The sequence below is a fragment of the Periplaneta americana genome, chromosome 10 (assembly GCF_040183065.1).
Source record: "Periplaneta americana isolate PAMFEO1 chromosome 10, P.americana_PAMFEO1_priV1, whole genome shotgun sequence".
In the NCBI taxonomy this organism is placed as follows: Eukaryota; Metazoa; Arthropoda; class Insecta; order Blattodea; family Blattidae; genus Periplaneta; species Periplaneta americana.
In genome coordinates, this window is record NC_091126.1 from 86,844,533 (window position 1) to 86,867,916 (window position 23,384).

Here is a 23,384-nt window from a genome sequence, read left to right on the forward strand (position 1 = left end):
GATCGTGGTAAGCACCAAGTGCTACACAAACATGCCAGAGAGATTATTTACAAAGTGTTCTGCTACTTTCAACGTGAGGAAGAAGAGCACATGGAACTTCTCCATGTTGTCACAGTTCAAGAAAGGACTGCGGAAGCATGTGGTGTAGGATTTAGAACTGTACAATGTATCATTAATGAAGGTAACATTTCGTTAAACACAAGTGGTTTTGTCATATTTAAATCACCCGGAAAACACCATAAGCATACCAAACTTATTTCTGAGTTGGACGACTTCAATAAAGACATGTTAAGGCGCGTATACTGCAGGATAATTCCCACTGAGGAAAAACTAGTGAAGAAAATGAAAAAAAAAAAAATGTGGAGTTCGTGGGCAGCAAGATCTCAATGTTAAGAATTTTAAAGAGGCTTGGTTTCCGCTTTAAAAAAAGTGTAACAATGAGAGAAAATTTCTTATGGAGCGGAGCGATATCGCAGCTGCCAGGGCCAATTTTCTGAGGAAAATTCACGAAGTTCTGAAGGCAGAACACAGCAATATATTTTATTTAGATGAGACCTGGACCAATCAGAACCATAAAAAACAAAACTGTTGGGTAATGAGTGATGGTTTTGGAGGTCTAAAAGTACCCACAGGTAAAGGGTGGCCTTAATTATATGCCATGCTGGTTTCACTGCTACTGGATTTATCCCTCAGAGCAAGTTAATTTTTAAATGTAAAAAGAAGGATGCTGGCTCTGATTATCATTGTGAAATAAACGCAGGAACTTTTGAAAAGAGGTTTGTTGAGGATTTTCTACCCTATCTGCCCCCTGCTTCACACACTGTAATGGACAATGCCTCCTACCACTCCAGGATAAGGGACAAGCCGCCTACAAGAGGTAGCAAGAAAGTCGAAATAATGGCTTGGCTGACTGAAAAAATATGCACTTCGAGGAAAAGGAAACTCGTAATGAATTATTGTTAATGAAAGTGAAAGCTAATAGATCAGAAAAGATATATGAATTAGATTCCATTACCTAAGAAAAAGGAATCACATTATCCATCTCTCTGCCTACCACTGCCAATATAATCCTTCAGAACTGATATGGGCGCAAGTAAAAAGGTATGTGGCAGAAAAGAACACAACACTTAAAATAGCATATTCCGAGAAGTTGGTTCATGAAGCCATAGACAGAATTTCTGTTTCTGCATGAGAAAATTGTGTGCATCATGCAGAAAATATTCAAGAAGAAGATTACAACAGACAGCTCCATTTAGATACTGCCTTGGAGCCCATTGTTACCAACCTGCAAGACATTGACAGTGATACATTAGAATCAAAGTTTGAATCCATGCTTCAATGTGACAGCGATTAGCAGTAGAAGGTAAGCTGAAAAATTTGTAATATTTCATACCATTCAAAACTTGCACCAGACTTCCTGATTCAATATCGTGGTTCAATGAGAACTAAGTATATGAAATGGTTATGAAATTCTGGTTAATAATAATTAATTAAGAAAATAACTCGTAATATATGCCGAAAACTGGTGTATTTCATACGTTGTGATTTCAATTTTGTCCCCTATTAATTGACATTACAAGGTTTTAGGTATACAGGAATTTACCCATACTTCTAACGACATACAACCTTCCAACATTGAACCAGCGATTATGTTATTTACTTGTTATGTATCTCAAGATGTTAAATGATCAACTTATCCTGGAATTGAATCCACTATATGCTTTCTGTCCATACTTTGCACTTCCAGCAGACCCACGCGCACGAGTAAGATTATGGCAACATCTCACTTCATATATATCTGTCTTTGTCTACGCCAGTGCTGCATGAGAACCGCCATGGATCTTGCCATTTACAATAGCAACATCACCGCTAACACACTCTTCTCGTAATACAGATGTAAGAGGTCAACGAACTCGGGTCTGTCTCCCTAGGTGAGCTATATCCATTCAACCTCTATGGCTACGACATTGCAATCTGCTTGCATCATGCAATAGCTCGAAATTAGTGGTTTTCAAATTAAATTTACACAAGAATTGTCAATGCTATTGAAATATGCCAGAGGGATAAATGATTCTTTATTAGATTTTCTATCGATATGGACAAAAATCACGATCCTACTCGCAATAGTTACCGAATAAGAGGGTGCTAAACATTTGGGGGGAAAAAAACATTTTTTTCCGAGAAAAAAAAAACTATGAACTTTCCCCCAATAAGGTATTACAGTTTTTTGTTACAACATGGACTATTTGCTCTGAAAATCTGCAAGGTTATTTCACTTCCACTCTGTATATGGATATTTATCATGTGATATGAAATCTATATTATATTAGTACTTTCCAGTTTTCTCATAGAGTTAGTAAGGGAAATTCATCCTGAACATAAAAGAGTAGTATTAGACAAAGGTAGTCTGTAAAAAAAAAAAAAAAATGAACAGTTTCTGTGAAAACCATTCCATCCTGCATAATCTTCATCTTTAAGTAATGCAATGTAAAGTATGTTGAAGGTTCAATGAAATAATAGCATTACTTACTTCCTGTATATCACACCTTGAATTTGTAGAAATTTGACATTTTCAATACTTTTAAATGTCATTTTTCCTTAATTTCATTTTAATATGAATAACAAAAATGTATGAATGTAGAATGACACGAAAATCTGAGGTTATAATAAGATAAATATTATTTAATTATCTGAGTTATAAAGCTGAACTTCTTATATAGAAACGTAGTTTTTTTCATTTCCAAGCGATTTTTAGAACTCCAAATTTTCAGCAAACAAAAAGTAACAAAAAGATATCTAGTCAATATGGAGCTTGATTACTGGATATTATTTAAGAAATCCTTCACATAGTGATTTCCAAAGGCATCCTTCCAGTTTTGTTGGTTAAGTCCACTTGTTTAAAACTTGTAGGTTTACCAGCAAACTGAATCACACGAAAATTTAACGAATTTGTACTATTCTGTAGCTTGTTTACTTTCGTTTTAGATGTTTCATTTCTCTCTTCTTTACAATCTTACTTACTGTTTTTCTGTTCACTTTCACAATGTCTGCTATTTCGTTTTTTTCTAGATATATAAGCATTGACATTAAACACTAGATTTTGAGACTATTTCGATAAAGCAATACTAACTCCTTTCTTACACAAGTATATTGATGCATCAGGCCCATTAAATTATATAGCTACGAATTATTCGTTTTCATTTGCATTTACCCATTATCTTCATTGATTAGAACAGCACACTATATGCATCATAAAGTATTAGCAAGAACTGGCAACACTACATACTCCATGTAGACTTGAAACATTGCTGCCACCTTTTGCACTCACTTTTGATTGGCTAACATGAATTAGTCACTGGCTAGATAGCAGAGGATTATAAAAAAAACCGCACTAATATGTTTATTTATAGAGGAAATATTATAGAGCCGACAGGTATGATAAATCATGGGTACTACAGTAGGAATAATAATAAATATTATGTTTTACAGCACCACAATACCCTGAACATAAATTTGATGATCATGATGTTGATGATGATGATAATACAGAACCATAATGTTGGATATCCCTATAGTATTCCTCTATGCCAGATTACCTAATTTTGAAAAACTGACCCAAAAACAAAACCAAATCATTTAAAAGGTTTTATAAATATAACATTAATTCACTTACGGTATCTGTTTATAAAATTAAGAATTCTAATATGCTAAACATATTTTGAACATACTGAATGAGTGCGATCCAAGACTGCAAAGCGGTTCCTAGCCACCCATATTGCAGTAACACCAGAAGAGCGCTTGCTTTCTGGAGATTCTGGATTCTGGCTGTCTGAGTCCTTTGGTATACCATACAAATCATATGAACTGTTCTCCACATTGCTGGTCCTTGTACATAACAAAACAGCATTCTCTGCAGGATTGTAGGACATGCTGTAACAGAAAAAAGAAAAACTTCTATCATAAAAATATTACTGAATTACACATGGTGATATTCAACTATTGAGGAAATTTGCTATGAGTACCTAACACCTTAAATTTATTCAATGTCCACAAATATTTATACGAAACGATTTGCATTCAAGTCTAAAACTGAGGTGATTATGAAATTTTATTTTACATTGAAGCTGCTAAGACTATAAACGACAATGCTCTATCAAAAAATAATTCCGTAACTAAACATAAGTAAACAAATAAGTAAGCATTATTCCGACAAAGATTGTGTTTACAACACTAATCAATACCTGTGCACAGGAGTTCGACCACCTCCTCTGAGTTGCATCACTGCTGTGTCCTTGGAGGTGGTGAAGTCTAGTTTCCTAAGAAACCGATCTTTCACGTAATACAGTATGTTTCCATGCACAGCATATGCTGGACGTTCCCGCTCCAACTACACAACAAAATTTATAATAAGCATAGAATGTACAAATTTGTGAGCAAGTAAATTCGTTCAATTTAAAACAGCCACTTTACGTGTTTTAAGACTATTAAAACAATTTCATTTATCTAACAGTAGTAAAATTCAGTACCTAATTATTATTGAGAATATCATTCTATTTTTAAGTGACCAAAGCCTCATCTCATCCATCTGATCAATGACATTGCAGTACAACTTCCACATGTATATTATGTGGCTGTTTTGCTTCTCCAAATACAGAATATAATATCACAAACTTTTTCCACAAGAAATAAATGCCCCAAAGTAAAATCCTACCTATCCGAACTTGAATACTATGGAAACCATTACAAAAAAATACTGTGACCAAAAGAATGAGGAACACTAAACAGATCAAGTAAAATAAGTGTAACATACAATTCATATACTCTCCCAATTTAAGAACATAATATCCATGGGCTCACCAACAGCCAAATGAGTAAAGTATCGACTTTCTACATGGAAGAATAAGGTTCACATCCTGGCAATTCTGGGTGAAATCTTTTATAAAAAATAATGTCAATGTAGGTAGTACAGTAAAATCCCTCGTAACCGGCACTGGCAATACCAAAACAACAGCACTTTCGGCTGGGCCAAAAAAAAAAAATTGAATCTACCACATTGTCGCAATCTGGGCAGTCAGTTTTGCCACATTAGGGAGTTTGCGCAAACTTTCATCTTCAGTAAATATTTCAATCTAAAATTAGTGTATCATCTGTGTTGTGTTATGTGTTTTAATAAAGAAAATCCACACAGTTTTTATGTTTATTTAATTAAGTTTGGGACGTCAATATTGTCACATTAGAAAGTTAGCACACACTTTCGTTTTCAGTGAATATTCGAACCTAAAATTAGTGTATTATTTGTGTGGTGTGATATGTTTTAATAAAGAAAATCCACACAATTTTTATGTTTATTTAGTTATGTTCGGATTTTCAGTGTTTCCACATTAGGAAGTTCACATGAACTTTCATTTTCAGTGAATATTCGAACCTGGAATTAGTGTATTATGTGTGTTGTATGATGTGTTTTAATAAAGAAAATCCACACAGTTTATTTAGTTATGTTCGGACCGTCAATGTTACCACATTAGGAAGATCACACGAACTTTAATTTTCAGTGAATATTCAAACCTAAAATTAGTGTATTATGTATGCTGTGTGATGTGTTTTAATAAAGAACATCCACACAGTTTATTTAGTTATGTTCGGATCGTCAGTGTTGCCACATTAGGAAGATCGCATGAACTTTAATTTTCAGTGAATATTCGAACCTGGAATTGGTATATTATTTGTGTTGTGTGATGTGTTTTAATAAGGAAACTCCACAATTTTTTAATGTTTATTCAGTTATGAACAAGTGATAAAGAAATAAGCTTCACATGGCTGCAGTTTCAACATTTGGCACCATGAAATACAAACTTTTTTGTATATACCGATGTTTATTCAATTATCCGGCAAAATCTCGTATCCGGAACTAGCCTGATCCCTTTGGTGCCGGCTATGAGGGATTCTACTGTACTGCTTTCCCTGTTCTCATTCTAAAATTTCTCCACCAGAAGCAGTAGTGGTAGTGGTAGTCATCATGGTAGTGATAGTGATGATGTGTTAGTGTACCTTGTACATCCATCCTGATATGGTGCAACACAGGTGATAGCTAAATGCGTGTAAAGGCATACCACAACCACATCATATTGTGCTGAAGTTAAATGGGGCAAGGTTATACACTGCGGGAAATTTTTTCAACCAACTCTGGAGTCTGCAATATATGAGTAGTTTAACATCAAAGACGGACATCTGCCGTCTCCATAGTTTTGATCTAGGGGCAATTTTTTAATTCACAGTGTTCTTTGTAATATTTAACACAATTTATTTTATAAATGTATTGTTACAGTAGCGTGCAAATTAATCCGAACACGACATATTTTTACATTTTCTGTCATTGTTGGCCTCACAGCTGCTCATACCGCTTTCATTGACATCTGTAGTACGTGTAATTCCATTGTTGAAGGTCTGTCATTATTTTTTTATAATATGTGACATTTTGCCCGTCGTTTTGTACTTATAAGCATTTCAGTTGTGTTGAAGACTTAATACTGAAATCCTGTGTATGTACATTCTGTCGTCTTCACAAATGGATACAACTCCACGAAAACGGTCTAAAATTATAACATTAGCAGAGCATTCTTCTATGACACAGAGGCAAATTGCTGCAGAATGTCACATCGGTTTGGCTACTGTTAATTCGATCATAAAACGATACAGGGAGACTGGATTCATCACACCCCAGAAAAAAGGAAACTGTGGCCGGAAAAGGAAGATTTCACCTGCAGATGATCGTTTGTCAGGAAAAGTAAATTAAATCCTAGACTAACTGCTGTCGACTTAACCCGCGAGTTAATGGCTACCACTAGGGCGAATATTCACGTCACAACAGTGCGGTGTAGGCTTTTGGAAGCTGGACGAAGGGCTCGTAAGCCTATTAAGAAGCAACTGCTAACCCCTGTTATGTGCAAAAAACACTTAATGTGGGCAAAATTACATCAACACTGGACAGTGAATGACTGGAAGAATGTACTTTTTTTCCGATGAGTCTCATTTCGAGGTCCACGGCCACCGTGTTTCTTACGTACGGAAAGGATCCGAAAAAGTAACAGCAGCTCATCTCCAACAAGCACCCAAATACCCCCCTAAAGTAATGTTTTGGGGTTGTTTTACACATGAAAGGCCCGGAGCATTAATACCTATCAAGGGAATGATGAATTCTGACAAATATATTCACTTATTGGAAACCAGAATCATACCCCAGCTGCAAAAATCATTTCCGGATGGCAGAGGTGTATTCCAACAAGACCTGGCACCATGCCATACGTCTCGAAAAACTACAGAATTCTTCAACAAGAAGAATATTCAGGCACTCCCCTGGCCAGGCAACTCACCCGACATCAACCCCATTGAGAACTTGTGGTCAATTTGCAAAAGAAGAATGCAAAAAATGGATTGTTCTACAAAGGAGAAGATGATTTCTGCCCTCATTGCTGTATGGTTTCGCGATGAAGAAATGAAGAATATTTATGGGAAATTAGTGGAATCCATGCCAAATCGTCTCAGAGCTGTTATTAGGAACAAGGGAGGCCACATAGATTATTGAGGTATGTCTTAGATCCTTTTTTTATCCCGTTTGAGTGTTTGTGCATAAGTAATTACGTTGTTCAGATTAATTTGCACGCTACTGTAGAGTTTGCATATGGTTTCACTATAACTGGAAAGAGCATAAAAAATTGTATAAAAAACACAGCTATCTAAATTTCGATTGAGGTCAGATGTCCGTCTTTGATATTAAGCTACTCATATAACGTATCAGCATGCCACCAGTTCAGATACTGCTGCTTTCAGTCATAGACATGACATGTACTACATGGTCACTGACGAGAATAGCCACCGTTTTGTACACTTTGGTTTGAAGATGCAGTAGATCAGAGACCACGGATTATATACATATAATCACTGCATTCTCTACTAAATCCACGTTCTTTGTTTAATAATACCACTAGTGCACAGTTTTAAATTGCATCCAATGGCCACAGAGATAGAAAGAATCATATGGGGGACTCAGAATGTGTTGTTACTAAAGAGACAACTTTAGTTTACAATTCTGTTGCAGCATGTCTTTTTTCTTCCATTTCTGAGAAGGGTCTGAAGGCTTGCACCACAGTCTGGGCTTATTGTGCCAATCTCCTTATTGTGGGATGATTATTGAAGTCTTTAGGATTGCATTCCTGTGAGAACGTGATTCACTGCTTGTCATTTTATTGATTCAGCTATGGCATTCAGGTCTGATGGAGTCCCCCTTGTTGATATTCAACAGGCTCCTCAGATCAATGGCATCTGTTCGCAAATCGTGTACTACGTCCCATTGCATCCAATATTGACCTGAAGATCACAGCACCATACATATCATGATTCACCATGTTGTCATCTGTCCGAGGGAGCAACATGGACTGGTGTATCCCTGGACTGCCATAGTCCACTGTGAAAACCCCTATGCCTCCATAGGATCTATGCAGCTCCCCAGACAGATGACATCTGTAGGCGAATCACTATACCATGTCTGCTGTAACTCTTGGTCGACTTGAAACTACTCAAGATGATACATGAAGTTGAAATTAATGAAGGCAAAATGAGTCCGAGTTTCAGTCCAATGCCGAAAGTTACCCAGCAATTCTACTTCAAATGGTTGAGGACGAAAACCTGGGAAAAAACCTCCATCAGGTAACTTGTCCCAGCTAGGATTTGAATCTGGGCCCACTCATTTCACGGTCATGCATGCTAACCATTACTCCATAACAGTGTACCAGCATGGGTTTCATTTCAAATCTGCTAATTCTCAGTCACAATGAACGAACGAATGAATGAATTAATAAATACATAAATAAATACATAAATGAATAAATAAATAAATAAATAAAGTAAGTAAGTAGGTATTAAGTAGGTAAGTAGGTAAATAAGTAAATAAATAAATTGTTTGATAAAAAAATATTTAGTCGTGTGAAAACAAAAAATGAGGCAGTAACAGTGAATGTAATAGCCCCATTTGTATATCAGATACCCAAACTGAACATGAAGCTGATAATTTTGTTACTGTAACCATTTTTGCTTCCAATAAGTTAGATTTAAGGTTAGTTCCTGTACTTGCAAGAAGTATCATCCCAACAATTGGAATTAAAATATCAGATTATTAGAATTTGACGATGTTAGTGAAGAAATTGCAAATCTTGTCAGAACATGTTATCAAAACTTTTAAAAATAATATAGATAAAACTGTTTCATACTGTGCAGATATCAGCACACATTTTGGAGGTATGAAAACAAGGCAAAACAATTATGTTCACTAAACTGCAAATAAAACTAAGGAGGAAACTGCCAAACATAGGCAGTGGTGCACAAATTTCTTAAAACTGTATGCAGAGTGGGGTACATCAACTATGCATCAATGTTGAAGTTATTGTCAACAAAATATACAAATTCTTCTACATTTACACCATGGAGGTGGCTCAACTGAAGGACTTTGTGCATTTGCTGGAGTAGAAAAGTGAAACGAAATGTAAGAATTTTGAAAAAGTTTTAGGATTTGTGTACCGTCCCCAATAAATTATGCACTTGTGAAGAAAGAATTTTCTTTGATGAAAATCATTTGAAGTCTGAAATAAACATAATTGAAGTAAATAAGGTAAAGGCATTGCTTCAAGGTAAAGTCAATTAAGAGTTTTTATGACTTCAAAGAAAATATATCTTTTCTAAAGCAAGTACATTCTTCCCAGATATACAGATATACGAGAATAACTGATGATGGATGAATGACAAATCACTTAATCAGACTAGCCTACTTATAACTGTCAGGTTATTAATATTACGAGTTGAATTGTGATATATTCAGTTTTGCTGTTATTATTTGATATATTGGTACAATGTAGTAGATACCTTCTTTAATGCAAATAATATTCCTAATTTTTGGTGAAAAATCGTCAGTATTTTCTTTTCAAAATAATGCAAATCTATCTAATGGACACCATGTCCATTCTAGTACACTCCGTATCTTTTTTTTTTTACTATACGAACTTGCACCCATGTTACTATATTAAAAGTGAAAATAATGTATATAGCTCCATTGAAAAATATTTTACACCAAGTATTATATTATCCACTGGTTTTTTGGGTTAAAACAGGTTACCTGTTCATAGTCTTCCATTTTCTTTTTGTACACAACCAGTTTCTCAATTTCCTAATAAGGTTATAAACTGCAAGATGACTAAGAATTTATATATGTAAAACAAATTACCTGTTAATAGTCTTCCATTTTCTTTTTCGACACAACCAGTTTCTCAGTTTCCTAATAAGGTTATAAACTCCAAGATGACCAAGAACTTATATACGTAAAACAGGTTACTTGTTCATAGTCTTCCATTTTCTTTTTGTACACAACCAGTTTCTCAATTTCCTAATAAGGTTATAAACTCCAAGATGACTAAAAATTTATATATGTAAAACAAGTTACCTGTTCATAGTCTTCCATTTTCTTTTTGTACACAACCAGTTTCTCAATTTCCTAATAAGGTTATAAATTGCAAGATGACTAAGAACTTATATAGGGGAGGATAGTACACAGTGAGACATTAATTATTTTCCATAGTAGGGAACTTTTTTTCCCATGGAGTCAGCACTGTTAGCTGCTCCTGATTTGTTACTTCTTTGGCTGCAATGGTGGATTTGAGGTTTAGATATATTTTGCGTTGTTGTATTATATGCCAAACTCTGAGTTAATTGTTATAAGTAGTACTCTGTTTATTGTTTACTGCCAGCTGTTACTTAAATGTTGAAAATATTCTGTATAGTGCAATCATATTGTGCATTATTTGTTGTCAACTGAGAAGTTTCTGGAGGCCATCAAAGAAGCTGTTTGAAGGTGAGCAGCCATTTTGTGTAATAATGGATTTGTACACACTGAGGCGCTCTTATGTAGTACACAGTGAGAGACTATCTCACTGTGTACCACTTTAATTCATTACTATGTTTTTTATGTTTTACAGAAGAACAAATTAATTTACTAATCATAGAGCCATTGAAATACAAGTTTCTTTTTATTTTCAGCTTTGCCAAAAGATAAACCAATGAAAATTGGAAACATTGGGGAACAACAAATGATTGATGCTGTTAATCTAGTGCTGAATGAGCATTACAGCATAAGACAAGCTGTTAAAGCTAAAGGAATCTCATTTCAGATACTACATAGATATGTAAAAAAGAAGAAAGTAAATCCAGAAACTGATGTTAGTATGAAGCTACAGTATGATGTGCACAAAGTATTTACCTCAGAACAAGAGCATGATCTGGCCAAATATGCAGAAACTTGCAGTAAAATGTGTTTCGGCCTATCAACCACTGCTTTATGGTGATTAGCCTTTGAGATGGCTGAGAAAAATAACCTTGACATGCCATCATCATGGAAAACTGCCAAATGTACTGGATTGGAGTGGATGAGAGATTTTATGCATCACAACAAACATCTCAGCATCAGAAAACCTGAGGGTTGCAGTTTGTCCAGACTAACATCCTTCAATCCTCACAATGTGAAGAAGTTTTTTAATAATATGACTGCTGTGTACAACAGTTTATCTCAGCTAGCTGTCAATTCTAGGATTTACAACTTGGATGAGACAGGTGTTACCACAGTCCACAAGCCCAAGAAAGTAATAGGAATGAAAGGCATGAAACAATTAAACCAGTGCACTAGTGGTGAGCGTGGACAATTAGTAACAGTGGTAGCCATTGTGTGTGCATTAGGAACATTTGTGCCTCCTCTTATGATTTTCCCACGCAAAAATTTCAAGACTCATGTGCTCAATGGAGCACCATCAGGCACATTTGGTTTAGCCAGTTCTACTGGCTGGGTGACATCTGAGTTATTCCCCAGAGTCATGGAACATTTTATTAAGCATTCGCACAGCTCCAAGGACAATCCTTCACTATTAATATGAGACAACCACGAAAGCCACATGTCAATTGAAGTCCTGGATATGGCAAAAGAAGCAGGTGTAACAATGTTGACATTGCCACCTCACTGTAGTCATAAGTTACAACCCTTAGACCTGACAGTTTTTGGTCTGTTGAAAGCATATTATAACACAGCTGTCGATTCATGGATGCTGAGAAATCCAGGCATACCCATGACTATTTACCACATGGCTGAATGTGTTGGAGAATCTTTCATGAGGGCAATAACACCTATTAATATAACTGCAGGATTCAAGCGAAGTGAAATATATCCGTTCAACAAGGAAATTTTTGACGAGTCAGATTTTTTGATGTCGACTGTTTCTGACAGGCCTGAACTACCTGCAGTCACAGAGACACATGAAAAGGAAACCGAGAAAGCTCATGTAGATGTATTTAGTGATAGCGTGAACATTGGTAGGAACAAAAAGTGCCACAAGCAGCTACGTTTCACCAAAGGAGTTCCGTGGCTATCCCAAAGCTGCACCTAGGAAAAAAAAGAGGTGGACGACCAGCAGGTAGAAGCATAATATTAACTTCATCCCCAGAAAAACGTTTGATTGAAGAGAAAACCAAGATGAAAAAGGAAACAGAAATGAAGAAAAGTGCCAAAGCACTGTTTCAAAAGAAGATGAATCCTAGATCAAAAGTCACTGAGAAAGCCTGCAGTGATACACAAAGTGGGAGATCATGGTACAGATGAAGATGATTAAGAAGAAGAAATGGAACTTGACAAATTGGATAAAGAACCAGTAGTTGGTGATTATATGCTAGTGCGTTTTCCAGGAGCATATTCTATGTTGCTAAAATATTGAAGGGAAAGGATAAAGATGGTGACTTTGAAGTGACATACTTTTGAAAAAGCAAAAAAATCTTGGGTTTTGTAACTCCCACAGTTTCTGATATAGCTTCTGTCAAAAAAACAGACATTGCAATGATTCTCCCACAAACACTGCCAATGAGAACAAAACACCTATCAGGTTATGTCCGCTTTCCCAATAATTTCGGAAACCTTGATGTATGTTAAGGTATTTATGAAACATTCCCACTAAAATAATTTAGTTTAAACTTTTCATTAATTTAAAGTCTCTATGAATAGATTTGTGTTTTCATTAGTTTTTACATGTGTTTTTACTTAATAAAATCAAGGGAAATGGCTTGTCTCACTCTGTACCATTTGTGGTACACAGTGAGACAAATGTCAAATTATATTAATAATTATTTTCACTAACTTTGTATTCACGGAAAGAAATATGAATATCATTATGCACACAAAAGTTCCAAAATATAAATGCATGTGTTGTTTTTGCTCTATTAAATAAATATACCAAGAGACATGCAATAGTATTTTTTTTGTCTCACTGTGTACTACCCTCCCCTATGTAGAAATTTCTCTCAAAACATTATTTGATTTTGTTGGGGAGAGTTTGTGAATACATGAGAAACATAAACAAACAAACAAGCACTTGGTGGTTGCACATTTAATCAATAAATACACATTACAATGAAAGAACCACAAGATAAATTGAAGGATAAGAGGAAAAACAAGGAACGTCCATTTTTAGTGATTTTATGGTATGTAGCTCATTGTACTGGTGGCGACTGAAACTGCAGAAATGTCCAATCACAAATTGTTTAAATGTGGAAATGTCTTATATAAGGTAACGTTAAGCATTTTGCACACTAGTTATAAACCACGAATGTCACAGGTATTAAAATTTGATTTTCTCAATAATGCTATTCTCTGACATTCCCTGCTTTTTCCCTTACCTTCTTATTCATACTAACCACCAGATTCAGTTCCCTTACAGACGGACTGGGCAAACCCAAATACAGTATTTTGTATTGCCCTGTGTTATTTTATCAACATCTCGCGCCTTGAAATTAGCCAATGTGCACATCACAACACATTAAAGGAAACTCAGTCATACCACAGATGCAATCAGTGAGAAAAGTGTTACATAGCAATAAGGCTATAAATCTGGTGCTTTGTACATAATAACTGTTTTCAGATGTATTTGTTTATTGTACTTCAAACCTTCCGTTTCTATCTGACTCATACAAGTGTAAACACTCAACGATTCAATGTCTACTTGCCTTGAAGATGATCATGCCAGAATCATGGCCTGCAGCAAAAACATTCAGAGAAGGGTGGGCAGCAAGCACCCAGAAGCGTTCATGCTCTCGTCTAAACGTATGAAGACAAGTTCGTTTTGTCATGTCCCACACACGAATGCTCTTATCTTCCGAGTTAGAAAGGATGAGTTCTTGACGTGGATGAAAGAGCACACATGAAACATTGTTGTAGTGCCCACGACAGGTGTCAACTTCCCATGCCTGTCAATATGAAAACATGAGCTCGGTGAGTAACATTAACAAACAATCCATCAAATGTAATAAATTACAATTACAATATTGAACTTACATAAATTTTAGTATCTTTAGAGCTAGAAAGAAACTTAATATGTTGCTATTAATATACTCTATATGGCGAACTGGGGAAGGTTGAAATTTTAGCCTTACATGTTCCACAAATGGGTGTGGAGAAGTTCATGTTGTTCAGCATAATGGGATGCTGATTCATGAAAGATGGTGGCCAATTACATAAAAATTACTGTTGTTTAAAACGAAAATAAAATTCTTGAGGGACCAAAAGCAAGAATTTTCTCCTGGATCAACTAAAGAATTTTTTTAATACAGTTGCCAGGTAGTACTAGTTGAACAAATGGCGTTCTACAAATTTATCTTGAATAAGCTTAATAATATAGAAAGCATATGAAGTTCAAAATCAATTGCCAGAGGATAGAGAAACCTACTTCTGGAAAGTTTCCCCTTACTGCTCTCATCACATACTGCCTTCAAATTGAAACATCGTCATCATTAAAAAGACACACATACTCCCACTACACGTTTCACGTGCTCCATAAAATTTCAGTTCTTCTATCATGTATCCCATGATATTCTTGTTCACAGTTTATTTTCTTGAGCTAGTAAGAAAAGTCGTAGTCTTCAGTCTACCACTTCTATCATATTTTTATACTTACCTAAAATAGTGTCAACAAAATTGATGTTTAAATGTAAATTATTTCAGAAAACAACTTATTTTATGGGTTGAGACATAATAAACATCAAAAGTAATATTTTAAATAGGTGAAATTTAGCATTTAATGGTGGTCCAAAGTTACACGGCCAATTTCATTGGGGTAACTTTATATCACATTTGTGTTTTCCTATTAAATTCAATTATCTATATTACCTTCAAATTCAAGATAACTTTTGACCATACAATAAGAAAATACATGAAATTTTATTTCATTTTAAGTAGGTACCAAAAAAAAAATTACTGAAAACGTAGAACATTTACTTTAACAATAAAACATACTAGCACCACAATAGAAAATATAAACACAATTTTTATGTGTTTATTACCTACATATATGTTTGATATAAGTTATTTTAATACGCTAATCAAATTCTTCACAATCTTAAGACCAATCAGTTCATACGTGCCCCTTTTATTTACTAACTTATTAACTTTCTTTATTACTTCAAACTGGTCAGGTCACATCCAATGCCTTCCCTTCTCGACCTTACAATTACTTTGTATCTGGAGATGGAACCATGCAGTTCAATGCCATTGACTGTGGGCCTACCAAGGAACAGTGAACCTTTACCCTATATAAGACTATTACAAAGTCATCATGGCACAGAGTACCAACATTCTCGGTGAAAACATATTTGGCCTCTCAAAATTATTACTATTATTTTTTTTTTTTAATTTATTCACTAGTGTTTGTCTTGGGATGGAATACAAACGTGCAGCTTCTCGTTGACCAAGTTCTGCAGTGTTTATATCATCTAGTGCATGCTAGAGTGTTTCACTGGAATATCTTGCCTTTATTGTACACTGTTTTCTCTCTGGAGAATACTTTTGACCTCTTGTCATCTAGAACTTTTAACATATTATGGAAATCCAAGACAAGTGTGAAAATTAGAACAGTAGTTGAATAAACAAGGTCAAAGAATTTTCATTAATAAGCCAACTAACTATGCGGGAGTTGGTAAAAAAAATTTAATTCAATAAAAACTTAGGGTGCTATGCATAGACATTTCACTAGCCTGTGCTTCGAGCATGCTAAACTAGCCCCGGCTATCGAGTGATTACTTGTACAGGATTCATATCATATCATATCGCCAACACTGGTTTATGAATACAAAAAACGTTAGTTTGCTGATCATCCACAGGAAGCCCACGCTAAGAATATCTATGAATATGGCCCTTAAAGTGTATCTGTAGTAGATGTAGTTATATTTTATATTAATTTTATATAATAGTTGTCTCATGTTATTTAATTAACTAATTATGTTGATTCATAATCAAATTTAAATGCTTATAACAGAATCAATGTTATCATACAAACTTTGTAGTGGTACAAAGTAACTCTGACATCGAATCAAAACAGCATTATGATAGATATGTTAAAATATATTCATATTACAACAGTGTTTTCTAATAAGTAATTAAAATATACATAAAATAACTGTAACAGTATTAAAACACCTTTTTATTAAAATTTATACAGGGAGGAAGTGAATAAAGCCTTGCAGATTTCCAGAGCGAATAGCTCATGTTATATATAAGAAACTGTAATATCATATTGGTGGAAAGTTCATAGTTTTTCAGAAAAAATGTTTTTTTCCAAGTGTTTAACAATCTCTTTTATTAGTACGATCGTGATTTTTGTCCATATCTATATGAAATCTAATAAAGAATTTATTTATTCCTCTGCCATATTTCAATAGTATGAACGGTTTTCGTGTAAATTTAATTTAAAAAACCCCTACATTCAAGCCATTGCGTGAAGCGAGCAATTGACATCTCAACAGAATGCAGCTTAGTACAGAGATTCACCAAGTTCATTGACCTCTTATATCACAAGTAGAATGTATTATAGTATAGAATTCTTTAGTTGGCAGAGAAATTTAGACAGAGAAAGATATATTTCTTACCTCTCACTCACTCAGTGGCTGACCGGACATCTGCGGGGGGAATGGTGGCAAGAGACAGACACTCTCCATAAAACTATTTGTATGTGCAGTGGCGGATTCTTCTACTTCTACTTCCATGTTGTCGTCACCGTCATCGTCATCACTATCAGAGTCCAAACTTATTACGAAACGATCCACCACTTTGTCAATCATTCCATCCCTTTCCCAATAAAAAGTCCTCTTCCTTTTTAACATGTTCACACGCATTTTTCCAATTCTCTGGCGTGAACTTGGACAACGCTTCTTCAAATAATTTTATGACTTCACTGGATTTCAAAGATACATTATGTTTAGCGACATCATTTGTCACTTGTGCCCAGGTGAACTCAATGACACTAAAATTACAGTGGTATGGTGGCAGTCGCACTACGGTACGCCGGTGTGGTTCACTTTGAGCTGAGGTATCCAGTTCGTACCTTACCATTTTCTCCTTTTTAAAATTTTATTTTATCGTACAATACGATTTTTGTCGCCTTTGGGTCGTACTCTATGTTATTCTGATGTAACCAAGACTGCATGTCTGATTTAGAAAATGCAAAAGTGGGAGCTATACAGAATGTAAGAGGTGTTGTCCATTACAATGATGCTGTTTTGTGGAATGTTCGGAAGGAGTTTCTTTTCGAACCAATGTTTGATATTAACGGCGTTCATTTCTTGACTTAAAACTGTGATAGGCTCCTGGCATAAATCCACAGGATGATCCAGCATGCACAATACTAAATCGTCCCCCTTTTCCTAAGGGCAAGTTCAGAGGAATGTCACCATCGTCACAAATCCAAATTTTGCTCTTCGTGTGATTGATGTTTAACCATGTTTCGTCTAGGTAAAAGATAGGGCGGCCAGTTATTCTTAAGTCGCGCATCCTCCTTAAGGAATGGAATCGCTTAGCAATTATGTCGGGTTTCTCTATCAGAAGCTTCCGTCCGAAGTTATTCTTAGCGTAACGGAAATTAAGTTTTTTTAGTCTTTACCGCACCAACCATTTGCTGCCATAAAATAACCCAGACTTATCGAGAGCATCACGAATATCTTCCACACTCGGACTAAAATCAGTCTTGTACAAGGAGTAAATCTGTCTCTTGATGGCGGCCGCAGTGAATGAGTCTATATTGGTTTTCGTGGGAGTTCTTTTCGGCCGCTTTTTGCCCGGAGTTGACACTTTTTTTCCTGATTCATCTGCTTCTCTCTTTTCATTTAGGGTACGGTAAACAGTGCGTTCAGATACTCCACACGCAGCAGGAGTTCGCTTTGCTACTTCGACTATGTTTATTGTAGGGTTTCCGACTTTCAAAGCATCATACTCCTCCACGAAAAACTTATGTACATTGCACACTATTTCCCTGGTGTCAGACTGCAGTGGCTTTCCTCTTCTTCCTACACCAAGAATCACGAACACTAGGACAAGTAGGCCTAATATAAAGCACAATAGGCTACTTCTAACATTTTAATTATAAAATTATTATAAGGGCCTTCTCAAACTACACTGAAAAATGTTGTTAACACATAGTTGTAACAACATCCACCACTGACAACCTTTCCAGATGTCCTGGTGAGGGAGGGGGAGGAAAGAAAGAGGAAATGCTGTTCTACAAGTGTCTTGTCATAGGATTAGTTCAACTCACCCTCCCTGACCCTTCCCAAGACATCAGGTAGCTCTGCCAACATAGACCTTCCCAAGTATAGTGACGATGTTGCCGGACTGTTCAAACTTCAAATTTAATTTTCTAATTAACCGTGCATTTAATCATAAAATGTAACATAGGTTTTTTATTCATTTACGTGTATCCTATCATTCCTTTCAAGCTGCACTTCCACCCTCCATATGTTGACTAGCTGTCCTATCATCAGTAGTCATAATGTGAATCAGCTGGTGTTTGGTGATCCACATTATGACTACTGATGATAGGACAGCTATGGTCCAGAAACATGTCTAGTCAACATATATAAATTTTAATAAAAAAAGTGTTTTAATACTGTCACAGTTATTTTATGTATATTTTAATTACAAAACAGCACTGTGAATTAATTTTATAAATCACAAGACATAGGATTATGTATCTCACGAGGTTATTACTGTATTTTGAAGAAGAGAGTATAAGCATTAACATTTACAATAGTGGTAAGATAAAATCATATACTTAAAATATCAAGTTGAAAATCATTCATAAACCACCCATTATAAACACAATGCAATATTTAACCTCGTGGAGTCTTAAATATTCTTCAGGGACCAAACATAATAGATACCGGTACAAAGCAAAGCATAGAGATCGTAGGTTATGGAGATAGCCTCAGTTCAATGATATCACACTTAGGAAATGTGAAATTAAATCTTCTAGTTAAATTGGGAACTGGTACAAAGTTACACTGACCAGTACAAAGCTACCCCTAATTACTGTACATTGATATAATTGATATAATTTAATATGCATTAATATTTCACTCAAAAGACAGTCCCTACAATCCCGAAGTTAAGACATTTGACTTCATTTATGAATTTTAAGTGGAAGTATATTTAGTTTTTTCACAAATTAACATAAATAGTTACACGTATATTGTAATATATTAAATAATAATAATCTGTGGCGCCATAGCCCTTGAAGAGCCCAGACTGACCAGCTGGCTGCTGGCCTCATGTTCAAATGCCGAAGCAGAGGTGGAATTGTAATACAGTATATTGCATATTGTAATATTCGAACACAGCAGACAAGCAGGACTAATGAACCCAAGAAAGACCAAACTAATGGCAAATAGAACAAAGAATGCCAAAGTAATCAACAACCAACAGTTGGAATATGTAAAAGAGTACTGTACACATATCTGGGCCAGTCATTATCCTTTAACAATACCATCAGCAAGGAAGTACAAATGCGTGTAACATTGGCATAAAATAAATTCTGGAGCCTCAAATTCATACTTGGAGAAAAATCTTAAAGAGTCTGGAGATAAAAAGAAAAGTTGTGGACACCTGCATTCTGTCAGTTTATACTTTTCTATGGGGCACAGAAAAGCAAGAATAAGGTGCTAAAGAAGGATGGAGAGGAATTTGCTAGGGATCAAACTTCAAGCTAGAGTGCGAAATGAGGACATAAGAAGGATGCCACATCAGCTATCTGAAATGGAGATTTTTTTTAGTTGGTTATTTAACGACCCTGTATCAACTACGAGGTTATTTAGCGTCGATGAGCTTGGTGATAGCGAGATGGTATTTGGCGAGATGAGGCCGAGGATTCGCCATAGATTACCTGACATTCACTTTACGGTTGGGGAAAACCTCGGAAAAGCCCACACTAGGTAATCAGCCCAAGCAGGGATTGAACCCGCGCCCGAGCGCAACTTCAGACCAGCAGGCAAGGGCCTTAACTGACTGAGCCACGCCAGTGGCTGAAATGGAGATATGCGGGTCTTGTGATGAAGTTGGGAGTCAACAGATAGACTCATAGCATAAATGCACGGAACCCTAGAATAGGACAGAAAAGAGTAGGAAAACAGAAAACCAGATTGACCGATGACCTAAGGAAAAACTTCAGCAGCTGTTGACCAACCAAGATGAAGGACAGAGAAACCTATTGAAAGAAGCTTCAAGAACCTCGGGTTAATCGTCTCAGAATGACTTACTGAACGTTACTGACAGAACACAGCCACCTTCTTAAGGAAGTGAGCCTTAACAATTTAGGGATCTCATGGGCTAATTCTAATTTTGTAATAATTGCTAATATTTTTTATATTTACGAAAATCTGCATTTAAAAGTCACATGCTTAAAATTGGAAAGAATATTAATGCTTTATCATAAGACTTTAAAAAACACTTCGTTTTAACCCTTTGATGCACGCATTTGGGAGGAAAATAAAAAGTTGTGTTTGCAATGAAATTAATCTTTTATTTGTCTAAGAGAACTACCTCAAATTTTAAAAATTTGAAAAACTTCAATTTCTGACACAGAAAATGGGTGGTTTCATGTAAAACCACTATGCAATACTGCAGAACACAATGCCTTCAGACTTATTGTGAATGTACGAAAGGAAACAGTTTCTGGTCTCCCGTGTGGTTGAACTTCAGTGCTACAATAAGCACAGCATCTTGAAGATCGTCACATAGACGTATGTGCCACCTTGTCGAATCTTTTCTCATACGGGACCATTGGCTTGAAGTGGTGCACAGGTTTTAGTACTGTCTTTCTCCCTCTAGGTTTTGGAATATTAGCTGCGACCAAACCAACAACAACAACCAACCTGAAATTCTTCAGTCATTTCTCCACCTTCACCTCTCAACGAATATACCAAGAAGGCATTAGTCACAGTGACATCAACAAAATACCAAAAAATATGGTGCCACTATCTTCTGAATTTTCTATCAATTTCGTACAAGGATTTCAACATATCAGCTCTGTCAACATAACCCATATGTTTGTTGCAGTCCTTCACGAGTTGTGGACTATCAATTTCAGTGGTTGTTCCATTCTTCTCTTTCCTTGAAACAGTGGCGACAATAGATGGATCGTGGTAATTAGAAAGGAAAATAATGGACCTTCTATCCTTCCACTTGAGCCAGGACACTCCAGCATATGACATACGGCTATCACTCTCACCACGTTTCATGTCGCGATCTCTTCTTTCATCGTGTGGTAAACCAATACGCCCATGTCTAACTGTACCACATGCATAGATATTTTGCTGCCTTAGAGATCATCAGATTCAAACTTGTGAAAAAGTTGTCAAAAACACTTTGTGACTGTCACCAACCATCACTTCCTTGTAGCCATGATGAATAACATGACACCAAAATGGAACATTTTGTTGGATATGGTAAGCATAACTACCCTGTTTGCATGGTGGTTACGTTTTGAAACCACCACATTATTTCTATATTGATGCCACATGTGTCGAAGAAATTACAATCTTGTTACTGAAATAATATTCTAAAAGACAGAAAGACAAATAATACTAAATAGAAACTTACGTAACTGTGATACTTTAGCATACAACTGAAATAAAAACACGTAGCGAGTCTTCCACACCCCAACTATACACAACAACATCGGGCATCTTAATGAACAGGCTCAGCAACACAAATATAGGAAAAATAAAATTATTCTACAGTTACTAGGGATCAGTGAAAGCAGCGCAGTAGTTTTAAAATAAAAACCACTCTGTAAGTAGGCAGAAAACTCAAATTTAAAAGGTGGTTACATACTGTAACCACTGCGCTTCAAAGGGTTAATTCTATCCATAAACATCCTTCTTCAACTGTTCATCCATGCACAACAAATGTTTCACAACCGACCATAAATTTCTATTAATAATGAGAGACTCTAAAGTCTTTCATATCTGCTCACCATTGGACTGCATAATTCACAAATGAAAATTTGTCGGAATTCTGCATATAATGACCAATTTGACAGAAACTAGACAGCCAATTATTGTAATGTTCTATATTTTGACAGTTCTTGAGGCGAATTAATAAAACAAGCTATGGTTACCTAATAAGTAGGACGAATGAAAAATCAAACATTCAGTAAATGCTTGCCAATTACTTGACAATCCCTGATGTCAAATTATTCAATATAATATGCCTACATCTCAAACCACAATCCCCCCAATACAAAATGTACTACATTCTACAATGTTTCTGTGTATATCTTTCAGTAGGCACTGTATGGAAACAGATGTAATATTGTAGTAATACTTCAATACTTCAATATAGTGATATATCTCACCTTTGCTTCATTCATCCTCCATAATTTTATCTGCCTATCGTCCGCACCTGACACAATTAGAGGCAGAGTGGGGTGAAAGCAGGCCCAGTTCACCCCTCGGTCATGGCCCTCCAGGACATGCTTCACAACAGCGTCTGCTTGTCCAAATAAATCTGTTGCACCTGGATTCTTCAGATGATCATCCAAGCCTCCTGGCCCTGGAGCCACGTTTTTCTTTCTAAGTCCTATAATATTGAAAAAATTCTCACTTTTTATTTTACTTTCGTCGAAATGAGCACTTAAAATGCCATCTCAACATTCTAAACATATCCGTAATAAGAAATACAAAACCGAACGAAACAAATGTCAAATCAAAGAGTCTTTAAATTAGAAATATGAGTGGTTCACAGTATGACCCATACTATTCGTAAATTTCACGCATGTGCACACACACGCACACAGACACAAACACATACATTCTTCAGTGGTATAGTATATAGTGTGCTATACTTTCAGATTGAAGAATGAATGACTAATTAACGTTGGAGGAATGAGTACAACTGGTATTCATGTTTGGAGCGCTTGGTGCAACACACCACTCTGTGACCAATGAGGTCATCCAGCAAAATCCGCAACAAGCATTACTGATGACTACTG

At 35.8% G+C, this 23,384-nt stretch overlaps 1 protein-coding gene across 2 annotated transcripts in view; it reads right to left on the minus strand.

Moving 5' to 3' along the window:
* The window catches only part of LOC138707863 (coatomer subunit alpha-like), a 249,760-nt gene that overhangs the window by 61,763 nt on the left and 164,613 nt on the right, over positions 1–23,384 (minus strand). For both annotated transcript variants that reach the window (XM_069837851.1, XM_069837850.1), the window contains exons 4-7: positions 22,749–22,972; positions 14,080–14,319; positions 4,242–4,387; positions 3,729–3,930 (exon numbers count right to left, since the gene is read on the minus strand). In XM_069837851.1, coding sequence (XP_069693952.1) covers positions 3,729–3,930; positions 4,242–4,387; positions 14,080–14,319; positions 22,749–22,972 — 812 coding nt within the window. The remainder of the gene's footprint in view (positions 1–3,728; positions 3,931–4,241; positions 4,388–14,079; positions 14,320–22,748; positions 22,973–23,384) is intronic.